Here is an 18225-nt window from a genome sequence, read left to right on the forward strand (position 1 = left end):
CCCCCCCCCCGCCAAGTCCCCCATCCTAGTGCTTTTGACCCAGGTGCACACCCACCCACACATACACACCCTCTTCTCCCAGGCCAGGGGCCCAGACGGTTGTCTGTCTCTGCAGGAGATGGTGTTGTCTTGGAAATGGACTTGCTGGAGGGTCTGGAGACCCTGAAGTTTGAGTATGGGGTTCCAGAGGAAGACCGCACCTGGCTGTTTTTGCAGGGCCGTTCGCGGGGACTGACAATCGAGGCCTGTGCCCACGCAACGTTCTTCTGCAAGTTGTTCCAGATTCTGAGGTAACCTGGGTCTGCAAGGTCGGGCCACTGGAGAAGAATCGAATTCAGAAAACACACCTGACCTGACCTTTTTGTCTCGGAGGGTAACTTGGGCGGGGAGAGTATCTTCCTACACCTTCTAGCCACCATCACTCTTGGTCGGAAAGGACCAGGACACTCCATATCAGGGTCCTCGGCTGGCGTTACCTAACGAAGCCCAGTTCCTGGTGGTTTCCTTGCAGTGATGGATGGATGGATTGATTCATTCATGCACCTGCACAGTGGAACCACCAGCTTGTCTTACTGCTAATGATTAGCCAGTCCTGGCCGTAAGTGGGAGGGGTTCTTTCCTTGGTGGCCACGCTGAGAATGGACTGGTCCCTCGCAGGAGAGCCACCCAGGATCTCAGGACGTCCTGTGGCCAGGTAAGGTGCTCTGATCCGCAGAGAAGATCTCTGACAGGCCCTGGCTTCTGATCTCTTTGTATAAGTAACTAGGTCACTCCTCATTGTATTTGTCACTTTGCTTTCCCCTGAAATTCCACTGATTCTTGGATGTGGGGGCCCAATCTGAATGTAACATGCTGTAAGTACGGCATGTTCCCCGGGAGGCAGGCTGCTCACTGAGTTTGCTGATTGCCCGCCTGAGAAGGATGCATAGACCTGTTGTTTGCACCCGAGGTGAGTGGTCAGAAAGGGATGCCTGCATCTTGTATTTGAAGGAGAGAGAAAGGTCTCTCCTTTCAACCAGCGGAGACTTCTATAGGATGAGGCCTGTGATGTTGACAAGAAAAGGCCAGAGCTTTTAGACACTCATTCTTATTGACCAGTAAAACAAGTCTAATCTGTCCTCTAACAACAACATACACTAATGCCGATTTTCTTCAGCGATCAGACCCAGAGTAAACGAGCCCCTGGAATAAATGGTCTCGGAGCCTTCGTCCAGAGCTGCTCATGTCTGCTTTCTCTCATAAACCATTTACTGTAACTCACCATGATGTTCTCCAAAAGCAAAGCTTAAAAAAAAAGAAAGCAGTCTGGGTTTCTGAGTCTGAACACACCAGCAAGTGTAGGTGTCCAGGAGGAGAAGCCTGCGCGCATCTGGACAGCAGGGAAAGCTGACAGCACCCTGTCCCGGGAAACGAGACACGAGGGACCGGCCAACGGTGCGTCCGCATTACAGGACCACACCTAACAGTGTCCGTTTATCCCGACAGAGTCTGAGAAACGATGCACTGTACAGCACCTCTGTTTAAGAAGGCAGGGAAAAGCATAACTCATCACACACACACACACACACACACACACTCTGACTGTTTGGACATGTCATATAAAGGTGTCTATCTGTTTGTACACACACACACACACACACTCTCTCTCTCTCTCTCTCTCTGACTGTTTGGACATGTCGTATAAAGGTGTCTATCTGTTCGTTCTCCAGACAGGCAGTGTTTGGGCATCACCTCTCCGGACGTGTCGCGAGCGACCCTTCTTTCACCCATGAGAAGTTCAACGTGGGCATCATCGGAGGTGGCCACCTCGGGAAGCAGCTGGCGCATGTACTGCTTCAGCTGGTCCCCATCCCGACAGAGAACCTGCGCATCTCCTCGAGGAGGCCAGAGGCCCTGGGTGAGGAACCATGGATGGCAGACAGGCATCATGGGGGTGCTGGTTAGGTCTTGACAAAGCTCTGTGGAAAGGGCGCTTGGAAGAAGGAATCCTTGTGTGCAGCGCGGGGTGTTTGCTTTGGCTGACGGGCCCTAAGACAGGCTAGGAAGGTAGATTGTTAAAAGTATGCTTATGGAAAACCATTCAGAACAAAATCAGTTTACTTAGTGGCGTTAAATACTTTCATAGCAATGTGAGTGAAGGGAGCCAAAGGACAGTGTAACACAAAATAATAACAATAACATATATATAATAATATATAATTGACTAAGGATTCACAGGAGTGGGAGGGAGAGGAAAAAAGAGGGCTCAGATAGAAAGAAAATGTTTGGGAAATGTTGATGGCAACATATGTACCAGTGTGCTTAATAAAATTGAGTGATGGCTTGTTATAAGATTTGTAAGAACCCTACCCCCTCAAAAATGATTCATAAAAAAAAAAAGACTGAGGAAAAAAAAACTAGGGTGAGTTAGTTAATTGTGCCAGCCTGGCCGATAATTACATGTGGGTCTGGTTGAAAGGCGGAGGGATAAATGGGTGGTGAAGCCTCGCCTTTCTAGTTCTCGGGTCTCTTGTTTTGTGATGGTTGTATCGGGTGCAGCTGCCTTAGCAGTTCCCTGCTTCAGCTTGCAAGATTGACTTCCTCCAAGACATCCCCAAGGAGAAGTCGCATGGATCTACCCCGATGCAGCCCTGGGTGCTGGAGCAGCCGTGTGGAGACCCTTGCCAGTGCTGAGATGCTTACACGTTCACGGACTCAGCTTTCCTCCTGCAGTTGGCATCATTGCCTCTGTTTTGTGAGGTGGAGGACTTTGTGGACTGGTGTTGGGTTAATGGGTTAATGTTGGACTTGTGGGCTTGGGCAGCATTGGGTTGGGATGTTTTCATGATGCACATTTTCTTTGCATAAAACTCTCTCTTATACGTGAGTTGCTGTGGATTTGTTTCTCCAAAGTACCTAGACTAATACAAGGGTTACTGATTTTACAAAAACAAACAAAATAAATACTTTCATAGTGTTGTTTATCCATCACTGTGATCTATTTCCAGGTTTGTTTGTTTTTTCATTATCCCCAATAGAAACTTTGTACCAGGAACTAAGGCTCTCTCCTATTATTATTCTCCCCTCTCCACAGCCCCTAGGAACCACCAATCTACTGTCTGCCTCCATGCCTTTGTCTATTCTAGAGACCTCATGTAAGTGGAATTATAAAATCTCTGTCTTTTTGTGTCTGGCTTGTTCCACTTGTTTTTGTGGTTGTTGGGTACTATTGCGTCAGTTCTGAATCACAGAGACTCAACCTATAATGGAACGAAACACTGCTTGGCCCTGCAGCACCCTCACAATTATGAATAAGGCCATTGCTGTAGCGACTATGTCAATGCATTTTGACGAGCGTTCCTCTTCTTCGGTGACTCTCCACATTACCAAGGCCTGGTCTCTCCTGATACCATGTCCAAGGGTGTGAGACAAAGTCTCACTGTGCCCACTCCTAATGAGCATTCTTCCCTCCTCTGGGGAAGATGGTTTATTCTTCTCACAGTCCATGCAAAGTTCAATATCCTTCATGGGCACCATTCATTCAAACGCCTCTATTCTTCTTTGGTCTTCCTTATTCAGTGTCCAACTTTCATGTGTTGACGAGGCTACTGGAAATCCCTTGACTTGGGTCAGGTGCACCTTAGGTCTCAAAGTAACACCTCTGCTCTTTAACACCCTAAAGAGGTCTCGTGCAGCAGATTTGCCTAAGGCAATACCTCATTTGATTTCTTGACTGCTGCTTCCAGGAGCATTGATCGCAAATCCCAGCAAAATGGAACCCTTGGCCGCATCAATCTTTTTCTTCATTTAACATGTTGTTTATTGGTCCAGTTGTGAGGATGATGGTTTTCTCTGCATCGAGTTGCAATCCATGCTGATGACAAGCGCTTCAAGTCCTCCTGGCTTTGAAGCAAGCAGAGTATTGAAAAAGTCTTCCTGCAATTCTGATGCTGACTGCTTCATCAAGGCCAGCTTCTCTGCTATTTACTCACTGTACAGATGGAGTGAGTCTGGTGAAAGGATACGATTCTGATGCAACCGCTTTCTTGATTTCCAGTGTGTTCTGGTGGCCTGGTGCACTGAACCAGCAGCTGCTCTGCGGGAGAAAAAAGAGGCTATTGGCTGCTGGAAAGATTTAGTCTTGGAAGTCCAAAGAGCGGTTTTGCCCTGTCCTATTGGGTTGCTTTGAGTCAGAACTGACTCAATGGCAAGTGCGTTTCACTCCACTTAGCACATGTTGTAGCATGTGTCAGAATTGTATGTCTCTCTATGCTGAATAATCTTATGTGTGTAGGCACCATATTTTGTTTCTCCATCCACTCATGAACCCTTGAGTTGTGTCCACCTTTTGACTATTGTGAATGATGCTGCAATGAGCATCCTGCAGACAGTCACGTGGTGATCTGTGTGAGTTCCTGCATTCAGGCCTGGTGGAGCAGCAAGCAGGTGGTAATTCTAAGCTTCACATTTTGAGGGCTGGGAGTAGTAGGTGCTAAGCTAAACAGTAGCAATCACCAACAGTTCCCAGCATCTTCATCAGTCTCTTCCTCGGATGTTGCAAGTGTTTGCCTAGGTGGCAGGCCTACCGTGGGCGATCCAGACAGTGCCTGCCAGCTCAGTAGTGGTTTTATTGGGTGGGGCCGGGGGCATGGTTGGCTCATGGAGCTTCCATCTCTGCCATATTCCTCGATGTCTGAAAGATGTCCTTTTTAAAAAAAGGTAACTTAATCCTGAAAGCAATGCCCTTCTCTCCTTAAATGGTTTATGTCTATTTCTCCTCCCTGTGTACTCGGTGGTGAAAAATCTTTCTGGGTCTTTGATGCAGGAAGACTTTCCAAAAAGACTTAATCTCCTGTCTTAACCACTCAGTGACCCACGCTTGTGCTTTTTAAATAGCATTTACTAAATAATAATAATAATACTCGTTCCACTTATAGTTTATGGTGAAGGAAGTCAGAGCACTGCTTGCTTCCAGGAAAATTGAAAGAGAAGGTACCCAAGGGAACTTTCTGGGGAGTTGGAAATATTCTGCGTCTTAAAATAGAATGTGGACTTCAGGGATATGTAATTTTTGTCAAAACAGGTCAAACAAAACCATGTTTCTCCCTGTATGTGAATTATAGTTAAATTGTACAGCTACACGTAATCATTAAAGAAGAAAATTTTAACTATCATCCTCTTACCAGGGTTATCATTTCTTTGCCATTTTCTGTATTTTATCAGTAATTGATAAATATATGCACAATATACTGTTGTTTATATTTTAATTTTTTCCTAATTTAGCAGATTCCATATCATTTAACCTTCTTCAAACTCATGATATTCAGGTTATACGGCATTCCTGATGGTGCAGTGGATTAAACATTGGACTGCTAACCACAAGGTTGGCCGTTCAAACCCACTCCTTGGGAGAAAGACGAGACATTCTGCGCCCATAAAGCACCCATAGTGGCAGGACTGCTCTGTCCTGTAAGGCTACCATGAGTTTGAGTTGACTTGATGGCAGTGGGTTGGTGGTTTATACAGTTGGACTTCATGAATAAATCTTAAATAAACTTACTAGATCAAATAGCAGGCACAGCTTTCTTAAGCTGTTTTGCAGACAAAAACTGTACACATTTAAAGCATGTAGTTTGGTGTTTCTCTACATGTTTGTACCTGGAAAACTGTCACCATTTTCAAAGGAATGGACACAGATACTGCCCCTAGTTTCCCTCAGGCCCCTTGGTAATCCACTGATTGCTACCTCCCTGCAGCTTCCCTTCCCCCGTATTTAGGTCATGGACACCACTGGTCTGATTTGTCACAGAGATTAATTTGCATTGCCTAGAATGTCATGTAAATGTAATCACACAGCATATACGCTTTCATGCCTTCTTTCCCCGGGCATAATTGTTTTAGGTTTATCTATGCTGCTGACATATGGACAGCCTTCTTATTTTCGAGTGGCGCTCCATTTGCTAAGGAGCCCTGTGTTATGGGGGTTGCTGACCGCACAGTTAGCAGATGGACCCAGCAGGCAGTCCAAGGGGGAAAGGCAGCTGTCTGCTCCCATGAACACCAAGAGCCTTGGAAACTTACAGGGCAGTTCCACTCTGCCCTGTAGGGTCACTGTGAGTCAATGGCAGGCAGTTTTTGAAGTTTTATTCCATTTCATGACAATCGCGCAGTTTGTGTATTCGTTGATCCATCAGGGTTTCTAGTGTCTGGCGATTACAAATAAAAGTGCTGTGCACACTTATGGGCATGTTTGTGTACATACATGTTTTCACTTCTCGGGTACATTCTGAGAAGTGAATGAATGACTAGATCGTGTAGTAGGGGTATGTTTAATTTTCAAAGAAGCTGCCAATATATTTTTTCAAATGTATACCTATATCAATATATAGACTTCTAGAAAATACCCAGTGTTTGGGGAGCAATAGGTTTTTTCATAATTAAAGTAACTGCATTTGAAAATCCCTGTGTGTTGTTTAAGGAAGAATTCAAAATACCCACCAGTCCTCTGCATTTTTTTCCTCTCAGAATAGCACATTCACAAATGGTGCACGGGGCTGTTTTCTAAACGTCCTCTTTGTCCGATCCATCTTTCAGGTTTATAAGCACCCAGTTAACATCAGCATCACATTTGTCATGTACCCTGGGAGGTTAAGATAAGAATTCACCTTTTGTATGGCTGTAATATTGTTTTCCAATAACACTTCAGCATACTACCAGATGTGCGTTGTTGACATTTTAAATATTTACTCTTGAAACAGCCTATTGCAATGAGTAGAAATGATTAACTATCAACAGGGGTTGTTCTACAAGTATATGACTTACTACATTTCTCTTGACATTTACATATAGCCTATGAACATGCATCTTGTTTGCCGGAACTGTATCTTTCCAAATGTCTCCTAGCATCTGCCTGATTCTTTTCCACTCTTAACCTTTCCATCCCAAATCAGTTAGATGTGTGATTTGGGACAGGTCACATAACTTCTTGAATCCTCATCTATCGTGTGGGAATAAGACGAGTCTCTGCCTAGTCTCTGCCTCTTAAGGTTCTTGTGAGGATTACTCTAGCTAACAGAGACATAATGTGCTAGTCCGGGTAGACTAGACAAATTAATCCATAGACACTCATGTGTATGAGAGAGAGGTTTATATAAAGGGTAGTTGTACATTAAGAAAGCATCCCAACCCAGTCCAGTCCAAGCCCATAAGTCCAATATTAGCCCATATGTCCAATACCAATCTCTAAAGTCCTCTTCAGACTCAAGAAACACATGCAATGACGCCGAATGCAGGACGATCACAGGCCAGTGGGTGGAAAGTCTTTGGATCCAGTGGTGTAAGCATCTCAGCGATGGCAGAGGTCTCCACGTGGCTTCTCCAGTTCCTAGGGCACGGGGTCTATCAGCGTAGTGCCATGTGTCTTGTCAGTAGAGAGTCTCCAAGGGAGTGAGTAGAGAGAGAGTCTCTCCTGCCTCCAAGGAGGAAATCCAGAGTCCCCAGAATTCCCAGGGGAAGTCCATGCCCACACAGAGGCCTCATTGGTTATGACCTGATTGACAGACTAGACTCCACCCCTTCACTCTTAATCCTCTCAAGTCCCAAAGTGACACCAGATGATGTAACTACCACACCTCATCAGGCAGAAGCTTTCTATTTTTTCCTTTTTCACTTATTAGAGTTTATGAACATGATGTCACTAGTAGCTACAAAGCATATCCTCTACACAACCAAGCCTAAGTTTTACGGGCTCTTACATCTCAAAAACATATAGTGTTTGGGGTTAGGGATTTGGTTGTTTTTGTTTATTTGCTTATTCTATACCAGAAAATTATAAAACCTTGAGTGGAAGTAACCAAGTTTAGTAAGACTTCAAAAAGCAAAACGAAAAAAAGGAAAAGATCATTTGGAGAAATGGCAACTAGAGCGCTGTGATTGCAGCGTGTCTTCTACAACGCTTCTAACTTTAACAAACAAACCCAAATCTGGAAAAGCCAAAACTGTGTTTGGTGGAAAACAGCTTCTTAAACGTTGTCCATTTGCAACCCTTTCCCGCCATTTACAACCCGTAAGGAGTCCATAGAGGCGTAGAATTCAAGACCCGTTGAATTAATCTGTGGTCACTGTAAATTCAGAAACTGTGTACGGTGCCGATTTTTTCTTTTTGCAAACCCTCACATTCAGTTTTGAGACCCTATACAGGGCCGTGACTCACAGTTTAAGCAGCTGAGACCTCAAAGATAAAGATGGCTTACGTTCTCCTCTCTAGCACTGCTGCCATGGCCCCCGCTGCTTGCCCTAAGGGGCTGGGCAATGCTGTGTGGCTTTTAGACCTGTGGGAACATCTGGTGTGTGGGGGCACGAGACTTGGGTTGGTTTCTGGAGATGAACTATATAAGGATCATCCTCTCCCCCTAACTGCTGCTTGGCTCACCTCCTGAGCATGGTGTTCTGTCTCTGCTTCGGTCTCCCAGGTGACCTCCAGAAACTGGGGGTCCAGTGCTTTTACCACAACGCTTACCTGGTAAGCTGGGCCAACGTCGTGTTCCTCTGCTGCCTGCCTTCTCAGCTGCCTAATATCTGTATGGAAATTCAAAACAGCCTCGACAAAGCCTGCGTGGTGTATAGCTTCGTAGCTGCCATCCCAGTGTCCAGGTATCTGGTTAGCACGAGGACTTCTCACCCTGAGAACCATGCTCCACCCCCACCCTCACAAACCCCAGCCCTTCCTCTGGGGATTGAGTCTCCCAGTAACTTAGGTAGAAACATCTTTATTGGCAGAAATTCCCAGGTAGTCCTTCTAATAGTTGTCTTTCCCACGCCTCCACGGAGTGTTAAGTAAAATATACTGAACAACTATAGCCGTGGTGGCTGGGCGATTTTCTTCGAGGTGCCAATGTTTAGAACTGCAGCAGAACATTGCCTCTCCCGCCTTGATGCTGGCTCGCATTTCGCCTTGACAGAGCTTCTCAACCTGTGGGTCGCCCGATTCATCACAGTAGCAAAATGACAGTGATGAAGAAGCAATGAAAATAATTTGATGGTGGGGGGGGGGTCACCACCACATGAGGAACTGTATGAAAGGGTGGCGGCATGAGGAAGGTAGAGAGCCCCTGCATCCATGAGAAGGGGACCACTAGTGAACAGCAGGAAAAGTTACTGGGAGCAGGATCCAAACCTTATTTTTGTCCACTTGGCTGCTATGGAAGGAGCTCTGGTAGTGTAGTTAGGGTCCGCATTGAGCTGAGAACCGCAAGGTCGGCAGTTCGAACCCACCAGCCTCTCCATAGTGGACGCAGGAGGTTTCCTATCGCTGTAAAAAGTTACAGCTTGGGGAAAAGGCCACGGAGGCAGTTCTGAACTCTGTCCTAGAGGGTTGCCATGAGCTGGAATCCACTCCGTGGGTGCGCGGTTGGCTGGGATCCACTTGATACTAACCAAGGTGACAGCGCTAACCTAGTTTCTGGCATGTGGTATCCACTACCTATTTTTTAGGTAAAGGGGTAAACAGTCTAAGTAAGAAGCCATCCCCTCTGCCCCATCTGTGTCGGCCGGGCAGTGCTGGGTGGCCAAGCCGCTTGCTGGCATGGAAGCGAGCACAGTGGGTTGTGCTGCTGACTCTCCCAGGCCTGACCCTGCACCCGTCTCGGTGGTTGACCTTCCAGGTTGAAGTTACTGCTGAACCACACCAACATCCTGCGGCCTCAGTATCAGTGTGCGGAAACCTTCGTTAACATCTGGGGGAGCAACAAGGAAATCGCAGCTGCTCTTCAAGATCCTGCAATTCTCCGGGCCACTTGCCCTTACAGTTCTGCTGGTAATGGGCCACCATCTTTGGGGGGCACTCTTGGAAACTACTCTCCCTGTTGCTATCCCACCAAATCCTGGGGTGTGCAGTGGGCGTGGAGGGCAGGGGAGGCACACACAGAGGGAGGGCAGTCTCGGCTCTTTGGGTTTCCTCGGAAAACAGCATCTGGTGGTAAAAGAGCACCCTTCAGTAGGGAAGACTGAGCAGGCTGGTAGCCGCATCCTTTAAGGATGAGTGGGAAAACCAGAAGAGGCAAACACATTTGAACCCACCCCTCAGGAGGATGCAGTATCGGGGTTGAAAATACCCTTCTCCTGGTCTCCCCTAGCACCGTTCCCTCCAGTCCCTTCTCCCCCCGTGGCAGGAACTGTTGAGACTCTCTGCTGTAAGCAGCCTCTGGGCTCCACCCCCTGTCCTCCTGGTTAGGTCAATGCCGTTACTGAAAGCAGACGCCGGGCTGTTCACCTAGGTGGGAGGAGTGTTTCTTTACCTTGAGTTTTAGCGTGCCACGTTGTACAAGTGGATAGTGCATGCGTGGGGCTCTGTCCTCCGTTCCCTAACTCGTACTGATGTTTTCATTGGTGTGCAGGGGGGATAACCCTCAATATCAAGTGGTTGGAAGGCATGCTCTATGCAGTCCTCAACATCTGCACAGCAAAAGAGATTTCCCACGTCCAAGTGCTTCAGCTTTTGAATGACCACTTCCTCTCGGTGCACTTCGAAGACTGTGAGAAAGAGAAAGCTTCATGCCCCAAGTTTCAATTAACAGATTTCATCAGCAAAACCTATGCCAAGAGCTTTCCTCTGAGAAGGTAACGGACCTATTGGGCAGCTGGCCCTTTACTTTCTCTCACACTCAGTTGTTCCCACTCACCCGCTGGTCTGTGGGAGAAAGAGGTGGCTGTCTGCTCCGCTGAAGAGTTACAGCTCCAGAAACCCAAGGGGCAGTTCCACTCTGTTCTCGAAGGTCACTAGGAGTCAGAATTGACTCAGTAGGGATGGGTTCTTGTGTTAGCAGATTTTTCCCTCCACATTTCCTTTTATATTTAAAAACTTTAAAAAATAGTGCTTTTCCCCTGAAAACGAATTTAACCAGTAGAAAAGTGGAAGCCCTTTTTTGTCCCCCAATTGTCATTTTGTAGACTTTGTATATAGCAGCTCATTTATATTTGGACAGGAATAAAAGAGGAAGACCCTCCCCAAGGTGGACACACACACACACACACACACACACACACACACACACACTGTGGACTGACCCCATGGGCTGAAACAGGACCACAATTTGAGCACGGGCGTTGTACCTGGGGTCGCTCTGAGCCGAACCAACTTGCTGGCCCCACAACGACAGCAGGTCTATCTCAGTCTGTGAACCTAGGTGCAAGTGCATGCATACCAATAGGCAAGCATTGTAGAAAGATGGGATGACATATATTGCTTTTCAAATGACGTGATGATGGTATAACCATATCCACTTAATTTATGAACAGCCGCCTAGATATTCAGTGATAAATCTAATAAAATTTATTAACTTATGTCCTGATTTTTTTCTTTTTAACTAATTATCTCTAATGTGTCAAACCATAAACAACAAGAATTTTCCATTTCAGCATTTTCCTTTGCGTTTACAAATCAGTGGCATTAATTCTATTTGGAAGGTGGTGCTGTCCACATCACTGCTGTCCATGTTCAGATGTTGACATCACCCTTAACAGAAACTCAGCCTCCCTCAGCAGTAATCCCGCCCCCCTTTCCCTTTCCTCCCACTCCGGGTACCCTCCGATAGACTCTGGTATATATGTATTTACCTCTTCCGGACATCTCATGGAAGTGGGATCATATGATATTCTTTTGTGTCTGACTTATTTCACTCAGCGTAATGTTTTCAAGGTTCATCCAGATGGCATGAACCAGAATTTCGATACCACCTTTTGTTACTCGGTCTTCTATTGATGGCTGTGGAGGTGGTTTCTACCTGTTGGCTGTTGTGATCAGTGCTGCAGTGAGCATTAGCACACACGTTTGTTTGTGTCTCTGCTCTCGATTCGGTTGTGTATATACTTAGGGGTGGAATTGCTGGTTCAGTCCTATGGTGAAGCTATGGTTCCATGTTTCGAGGAAACACAAAACTGTTTTCGCTGAGTGCACTAGTTCACATTCCTACGAGCAGAGCAGACCTCTGGTGGGGCAGTGAGTTGCGTGTTGAACTGCTGACGGCAAGGTCAGTGTTTCAAACCCATCCATCAGCTGATCCTTGGGAGAAAGGGAAGGCTTTCTGCGCTCCTTGGAGATCCACGGGGCAAGTGCTGTTCTATCCTGGAGCGGCGTTAGGAGTCGGAGAGCATCAGAAGCTACTTGATGGTGGTCAGTTGGGTTTTACTGGCAGTTCCCAAGGGTCCCAGCTGTTCCACAGCCTCACCCACACCGCCTAGTGTCCTTCTCTGGCCGTCAAGGGCATCTCATGCAGCTTTGATTTGCATTTCCCTAGTGACTAATGAGGGAGCCCTGAGTGTCAGGCTGCTAAAACAAACAAAACACAAAGTTAGGGGTTCCAGTGCACCTGCCGGTCAGCAGGCGAAGGATGAGGCAATCCGGTTTTGTTAACATTGAAAGCCTCGGAAACTCTAGGGAATACTTCTATTCTGTCCCGCAGGGTCCCTGTGAGTGGGTATCAGCTCAGCGATGGTGGGATTTGTGGGTTAGTGACTAGTGACATCAACCATCTTTTCATGTGCTTGTTGGCCCCTTGTCTATTCTTTGGAAATGTCTATTCTAGTCCCTTCGTCAGATTTTTTAAAAATCATTTTATTGGGGGCTCATACAATTCTTATCACAATCCATCCATCCATCCATTGTGTCAAGCACATATGTACATTTGTTGCCATCATCATTCTCAAAACAATTGCCTTCTACTTGAACCCTTAATATCGGCTCCTCATTTTCCCCCCCTCCCTCCCCACTCCCCGCTCCTTCATGGACCCTTCATAATTCATAAATTATTATTATTTTGGGCTTTGTCAAACGGACTGTTTGTCTTTTTGTTCTTCAGTTGGAGTTGTAGGAGTACTTTGGATCAAATTTTTCTGCCATTCTGTAGGCTATTCCTTCGTTTTGTTGGTAAAACCCTTTAATCCACAAGTTGAATAGGGTGAAGTTCAATCTATCTGCTTTGTCGTGGGTTGGTCAGATCGATCTGAAGACCCAGTATGAACAAACTAGGTCTGAAGCTTCACACCACTGCTTGTCCTGTGAGTTTGAGTTCTGACATTTAGGTTGCGGCCCCATTTTGAATTGGTTTTCATATATGCTGTGGGGGATGGGTCCAGCTTCATTTGTTTGCAAGTGGAAATCCAGTTTTCTGAGCACCAGTGACTGAAGAGACGAATCTCTCCTCCCTGAATGTCCTTAGCACCCTGTTGAAAACCAACGGACCAGAGATGTCTGGCTTTACTTCTGGACCCTCAGTTGACCTTTTCCACTTCAGAGACGTTCGCCCTGGTGGACCTAATAAAATACTTCCCTATTGGACCAAGAGGAGCCCCCGATGGCATAGTGGGTTACTCACTGGGCTGCTAACAGCAAGGTCAACAGTTCAAAACCATCAGATTCTCCACTGGAGAAAGATGAGGCTGTCTATTCCTGTAAAGATTTATAGTCTTGGAACACCAGAGGGGCAGTTCTACTCTGTCCTACAGGGTCGCTATGAGTCAGAATCTACTCGATGGCAGTGAGTTTGGGATGCTGATAACATAAAACTATCAATCTCCAGCCTAGATACGAATACCACACCAGCCAAGTGTATAACGCACCACCTCCCCCAGGAAATACCATCGTTGGATCATCTCTACTGAGTTAATGGATATAATGAAATTATGGAAGCTGATAGGAGAATGCTACAGTGAGCAGACCAGGCCGAATCTATGAAAAAGCCTCCCTTAATAAAAGCAGAGGCTGTTTTTCTTGATAGGAGCACATAGTCATCTATGAAGTGTTCTTGCCAAACCATCAAACCTAAATCTGATCAAGTCCCCGGATTGAATCACCTTTTTTTTTTTTAAATCAGAAAATTCCAGAGACAGAGGAAAGTGTCAACACCATGAGATGGAACTGGAAAAATCCAGACTGTGGGAAACTTTAAAGGGCAAGCCACTCACCTGGTGTCTTAACAAAAGAGCTGCAGGGGGTGGGGAGGGGGCTCCCTGCAGATGAAAGAAGTCTGAACTGTCATAGGAACCAAAAGCCACGCGGAGCAAACAGCTAACTTAAAAAAAAAAGGTATGAAACTGCCTATTTGTTGATATTATGGAATTAATATCGTGGGTTTTTTCCCCAACATTTAAAAATAGGTACTTTTATTTGTTTATTTTGTTGGCAGTTCAGGGGTGAGACTATAATAGCAAAACATACACCATTACGACAGTACTATTTAGTGATGCTGATGATACATGCGGAGTCCTGCAATCCTTCTCACCCTCCGTTCTGAGCAGTTGTTACCCTGATAACATAAGTCCACGGCCCCTCTAGAGTCCTTGTCTACTAAGATTTGCTGTTGTCAATTTGATCCCGTATAAAATGACCGTAATGTTCAAGGCAGACATCTTTTTTCACTCCAGAAATTACCAAACTCACGGCCACCGAGTCAATGCTGATTCACAGGAACCCTCTACAACGGGAGAACAGCCTCTGTGAGCAGCTCTCCCAGGGAATAGAGGGGCTCTCACTGTCTTCCATCGCCTTCTGAAAGTGGGGTGCTCAGAATTTTACTGTGATATAGCAGGCAGCCAGCAAGCCATGCTAGTGGAGGGCCCATCCATCGTGTGGTGGCCACCTCAGTGCCAACTTGGCACAAAAGGAAGCAGAGTCACCCAGCCTCAACTTTCTGCCCTTCTGAAGATCCAATCATACATTTTCTTAGAGAATCAATAAAATGTAGTCATTACAAATGCGGGCTTTGCTTCTTAAAGCAAAAGGATACCTAGTAGTGTAGTGGATGTAAGCTGGGCTGCTGGCTCCAGGGTCAGCAGTTTGAAACCACCAGCTGCTCCATAGAGAAGGGTTTTTTTCAAAGAGTCCCTTTGCGAGCTTAAAAAACATGGTGGTGCCACATCTGACCTCCAGCTCCTGACTGCCACAAGGCCGAGCTGAGCCCTGCCTCCACCCTCTATCCTTGGCCCTGTTCCTCCCACGGCATTCTACTTTCTGCTGGGCTTGAGAATTCATTGGAATGGCCACACAGAACTCAGAGACAGCCCTCATGATTAGGGAAGTTAACAGGTTGCAATTCATCTGAGAAATGCTCAGGGGACAATTGTCCAGTTAGGACAGTTTCTACTTTTGGCCTGGCCTCTGCCCTGTATGGGCAAAGTTACAAAGTTTTTTTTTTTTTAGGGTTGCCAATAAATGCCCAAAGGGCATGCCACTTTGCCATGAGCCTCTCTTGTGTCTAACCTCTGTGGACCGGGTCAATGGGTACCAATGGGACAGATCCAAAGTCAACCTGTCTCATGACGGCTGCTTTCCCGGTCCCCTCAGTAAGTGGACCCAGGCGGTGCGCATAAGGAGCATACCAGGCTGTCTGCAGGAGGCTCTTGTAACGCTCAGCCCCAGGAGGGGCTTTCCATCATGACACACACTTTTTACCCATGAAAAATCTACTTCCTGTTTTTTTACTTCAATTCTGCTGCTGCTGAAATGCTAATGCTGTCCCCGTTTTAATGTGCGTAGAAATGACTGGTGCTTTTCCCACACAGATAAAGAGGCTCTCAGAGAAGCCATTCCAACTTTCCCATTCCGCACATCCGGAGCCTCGTATAGCTTTCTCTTAAATGTAAGGGAAACACCATGCAAAGGATGTCGGTGTCAGTATAATTGTCTCATTGTGAATTCTCCAAAGACAAAGAAATGAGGAGTACATTTTCTGTGTGAAAAGTCAAAGGGACAATTAAATCCACGTGGGGAACAGCTCCAACTGAATTTCCAGTTTCCCAAAGTATGCATTTTAATTAGCGTGCTCTAGACGAGGAAGAGGCGTGTTTCGAAGTGCAAGAGCGGTTGGGTCCGAGCACGGGTTTCAGGTGTAAGTAACGCCGCTCGTTTCTTCCTTTACCCCAGGCCTTTCCCTTGGTTTGACCTGACAGCCGTGCAGCTCAAGGAAACTCCCTTCAGCCAGCACCTGGCCGCGAGCCCGGCCCTCCAGGACCACCTGACCCATCTTTACTGCCGCTCATTCGGCGTCTCCCTAACCAAGGAAGACCGGCAGGAGGTCTCCGCCCCGGGCTCCCCACCCAATAAGGAAAGAACGGACACTCACGCAGCTTAGCCCTATGTGGGTGTGGCCCGACGGCCCTGATTGGCTGCGGGAGTCACGTGACGGGATCGTGTTGGCCACAAATTAGGCGCTAAGGAATTAGAAAAATGTACTGCGGCGCTCTGCAACGTGGAATAAAACGAGGTCCTGGGCGCCCGGCTTTCGGAAGCAATCAAATGCAACAAAATTTGACCCACTTAGGTCAGCTGCTTCCCCAGAAAGCCTTCTGAACACAAGCGAGTTCCCTCTTATGATGTGCGAGCGAGCGTCTGTCTTTCGGCAAATCGTGCAGCTTGATGTTCCTACCACTTTTGGATAGAGAAGTAAAATGAATGGTAAAAGATCTGAATCGAATCATGACTCACTTCAGCTAAATATGACTCTTTAAAATTGGTCCCATCATTTTTTTTAAAGTTTCAAAAGAAAAAGCTGGTATGGATAGCAAATGATGAAAAATAACTGCACCCAGTGCAGAACATATGTCTAAGGCGAAAGTGTTTGTATGTCCTAGATGTTTTGTAAAGCCCTGTTGTCTATTATGAGAGAAGTAGCAACGACCCCATCTAGCAGGAAAATTGGAAAAGGATGTCATTCACTCTGCTTTGCCATCAAACAGAACCATGTTTGCTAAAGGCGAGACTACCTTTCCACAAGACCCCTCCCCAGCAGTCACCCCGGTCTGGGCCTAATGAGACACTGTGATTGTTGCATAATTATGAGCCAGGCAAACTCAATGGTAGGGTGTTGGGGTGGCTTGAGAGAGATCTTGGTCAGGATGCTACGTTAAAGTACCGTCCTCAGAGATGCAAATCGAGGGCTAATCCTGGATTCCTTTGAGAATTCATCCACAGATAGGAAACAGGACAGGGGATGTCAATATATTCCACTGTCTTTATGGCTTCTGGTCACCCTGTAGTGGTTTTTCCAGGGCCTTGATGGGCAGAGTGGTTACGGGCTTGACTACTAACCAGAGGTTATGGTTTGAACTCACCAGCTGCTCCTGCAGGAGAATCGGGGGGCATATGCTGCCCACAACTTTCTAACACTTTTGGAAACCCTGTGGGGCGGTTCCTACTGGATTGCTCTGAGTCCGAATCAACTCAACAGCAGGTCTGGTCTGGCTAGTGGTTTTGAGGGCAAAGCAAGATAGGGAGGAGCCGTTGAATCTTTGAAATGTGAGGGGGGACTGGAGCTGTTCAAGTAACCGGCAGTAGTTTATAGTTTCCTCTGAGAAGCTCTCCTGGGTAGCTTGGCCCAGTTTCATGCTTGTTCATGGTTTGGCAGCTACCTCAAAAGCCTGTTTTCATCATGGCTGGCCCTTCCCTAACTCATGTCCTGGGTTAGGGTACTAGAAATCTCAACAAATAAAACTCAAAAGGGAATCTTCTCTGGTGCCCAAACAGAAAGGGCACCTACCTTCCTCATTTTCCCCTAAATTTTCCTTTAGAAAACTTGTCCTTGCAAATCTTGTCTTTGAGATATGGGTAAAGCTTCAAGGCTTAGTTCATCTGTCAGTTCCGCACCCTGGGGAATGTCTTGGAGGCCTTGGGCCATCTCTGTGAAGTATAAGGCCTTCTTCCCAGCAGTGAAGCCTAGGCACCTGGCTCCAGGAAGACGCCCTCTCCCCCATGTTGAAGTTGCTGTGTTCCTTTAGAAAGCTGGTTAACATCTAGGTAAATGGCTTGCTTTTGCCTGGCTAGCTAGAAGGGCAAGCTTGCTTTCTGTCTTTGAAATCTCTCGGGCAGAGGGATTATGATGTACACTGCAGTTGGGTTTAATGTTTATTGAATAACAAAACACTGCTCTCCAGAATTTGTGGAGGAGAATATCAGGGGCGGCAGGTAATTTTATTTTTAATTTCCCCAACATGTTTCTATTTCCGAATGTCTTATTGGGACATGCCAGGAATTCTTACAGTGACCCATTAGAGTTAAGTATTTAGATCTCTGAATGAAGGGCTGAGTTGAAACAAAGTAGCCCTGGTGGCATAGGGGGTTTGGAGTTGGGCTACTAACCACAAGAGGAGCAGTTCAAACTTACCACCACCAGGTCTGAGGGAGAAGGATGAGGCAGTCTGCTCCTGTGGAGATGGACAGTCTGGGACACCCACAGCAACAGTTCTACTCTGTTCTTG

At 46.6% G+C, this 18225-nt stretch overlaps 1 protein-coding gene across 1 annotated transcript in view; it reads left to right on the top strand.

The window, feature by feature from the left end:
* NOXRED1 (NADP dependent oxidoreductase domain containing 1) overlaps positions 1-16103 on the top strand; it is an 18297-nt gene extending 2194 nt beyond the window's left edge. Inside the window, exons 2-7 of the mRNA XM_030885041.1 lie at positions 116-290; positions 1710-1897; positions 8451-8631; positions 9642-9689; positions 10366-10596; positions 15896-16103. Coding sequence (XP_030740901.1) covers positions 116-290; positions 1710-1897; positions 8451-8631; positions 9642-9689; positions 10366-10596; positions 15896-16103 — 1031 coding nt within the window. The remainder of the gene's footprint in view (positions 1-115; positions 291-1709; positions 1898-8450; positions 8632-9641; positions 9690-10365; positions 10597-15895) is intronic.
* The last annotated feature ends 2122 nt before the right edge of the window (positions 16104-18225 follow it).

This window comes from Echinops telfairi, unplaced genomic scaffold (genome assembly GCF_000313985.2).
Source record: "Echinops telfairi isolate 266 unplaced genomic scaffold, ASM31398v2 ScPeMD7_18;HRSCAF=68, whole genome shotgun sequence".
Taxonomy (NCBI): domain Eukaryota; kingdom Metazoa; phylum Chordata; class Mammalia; order Afrosoricida; family Tenrecidae; genus Echinops; species Echinops telfairi.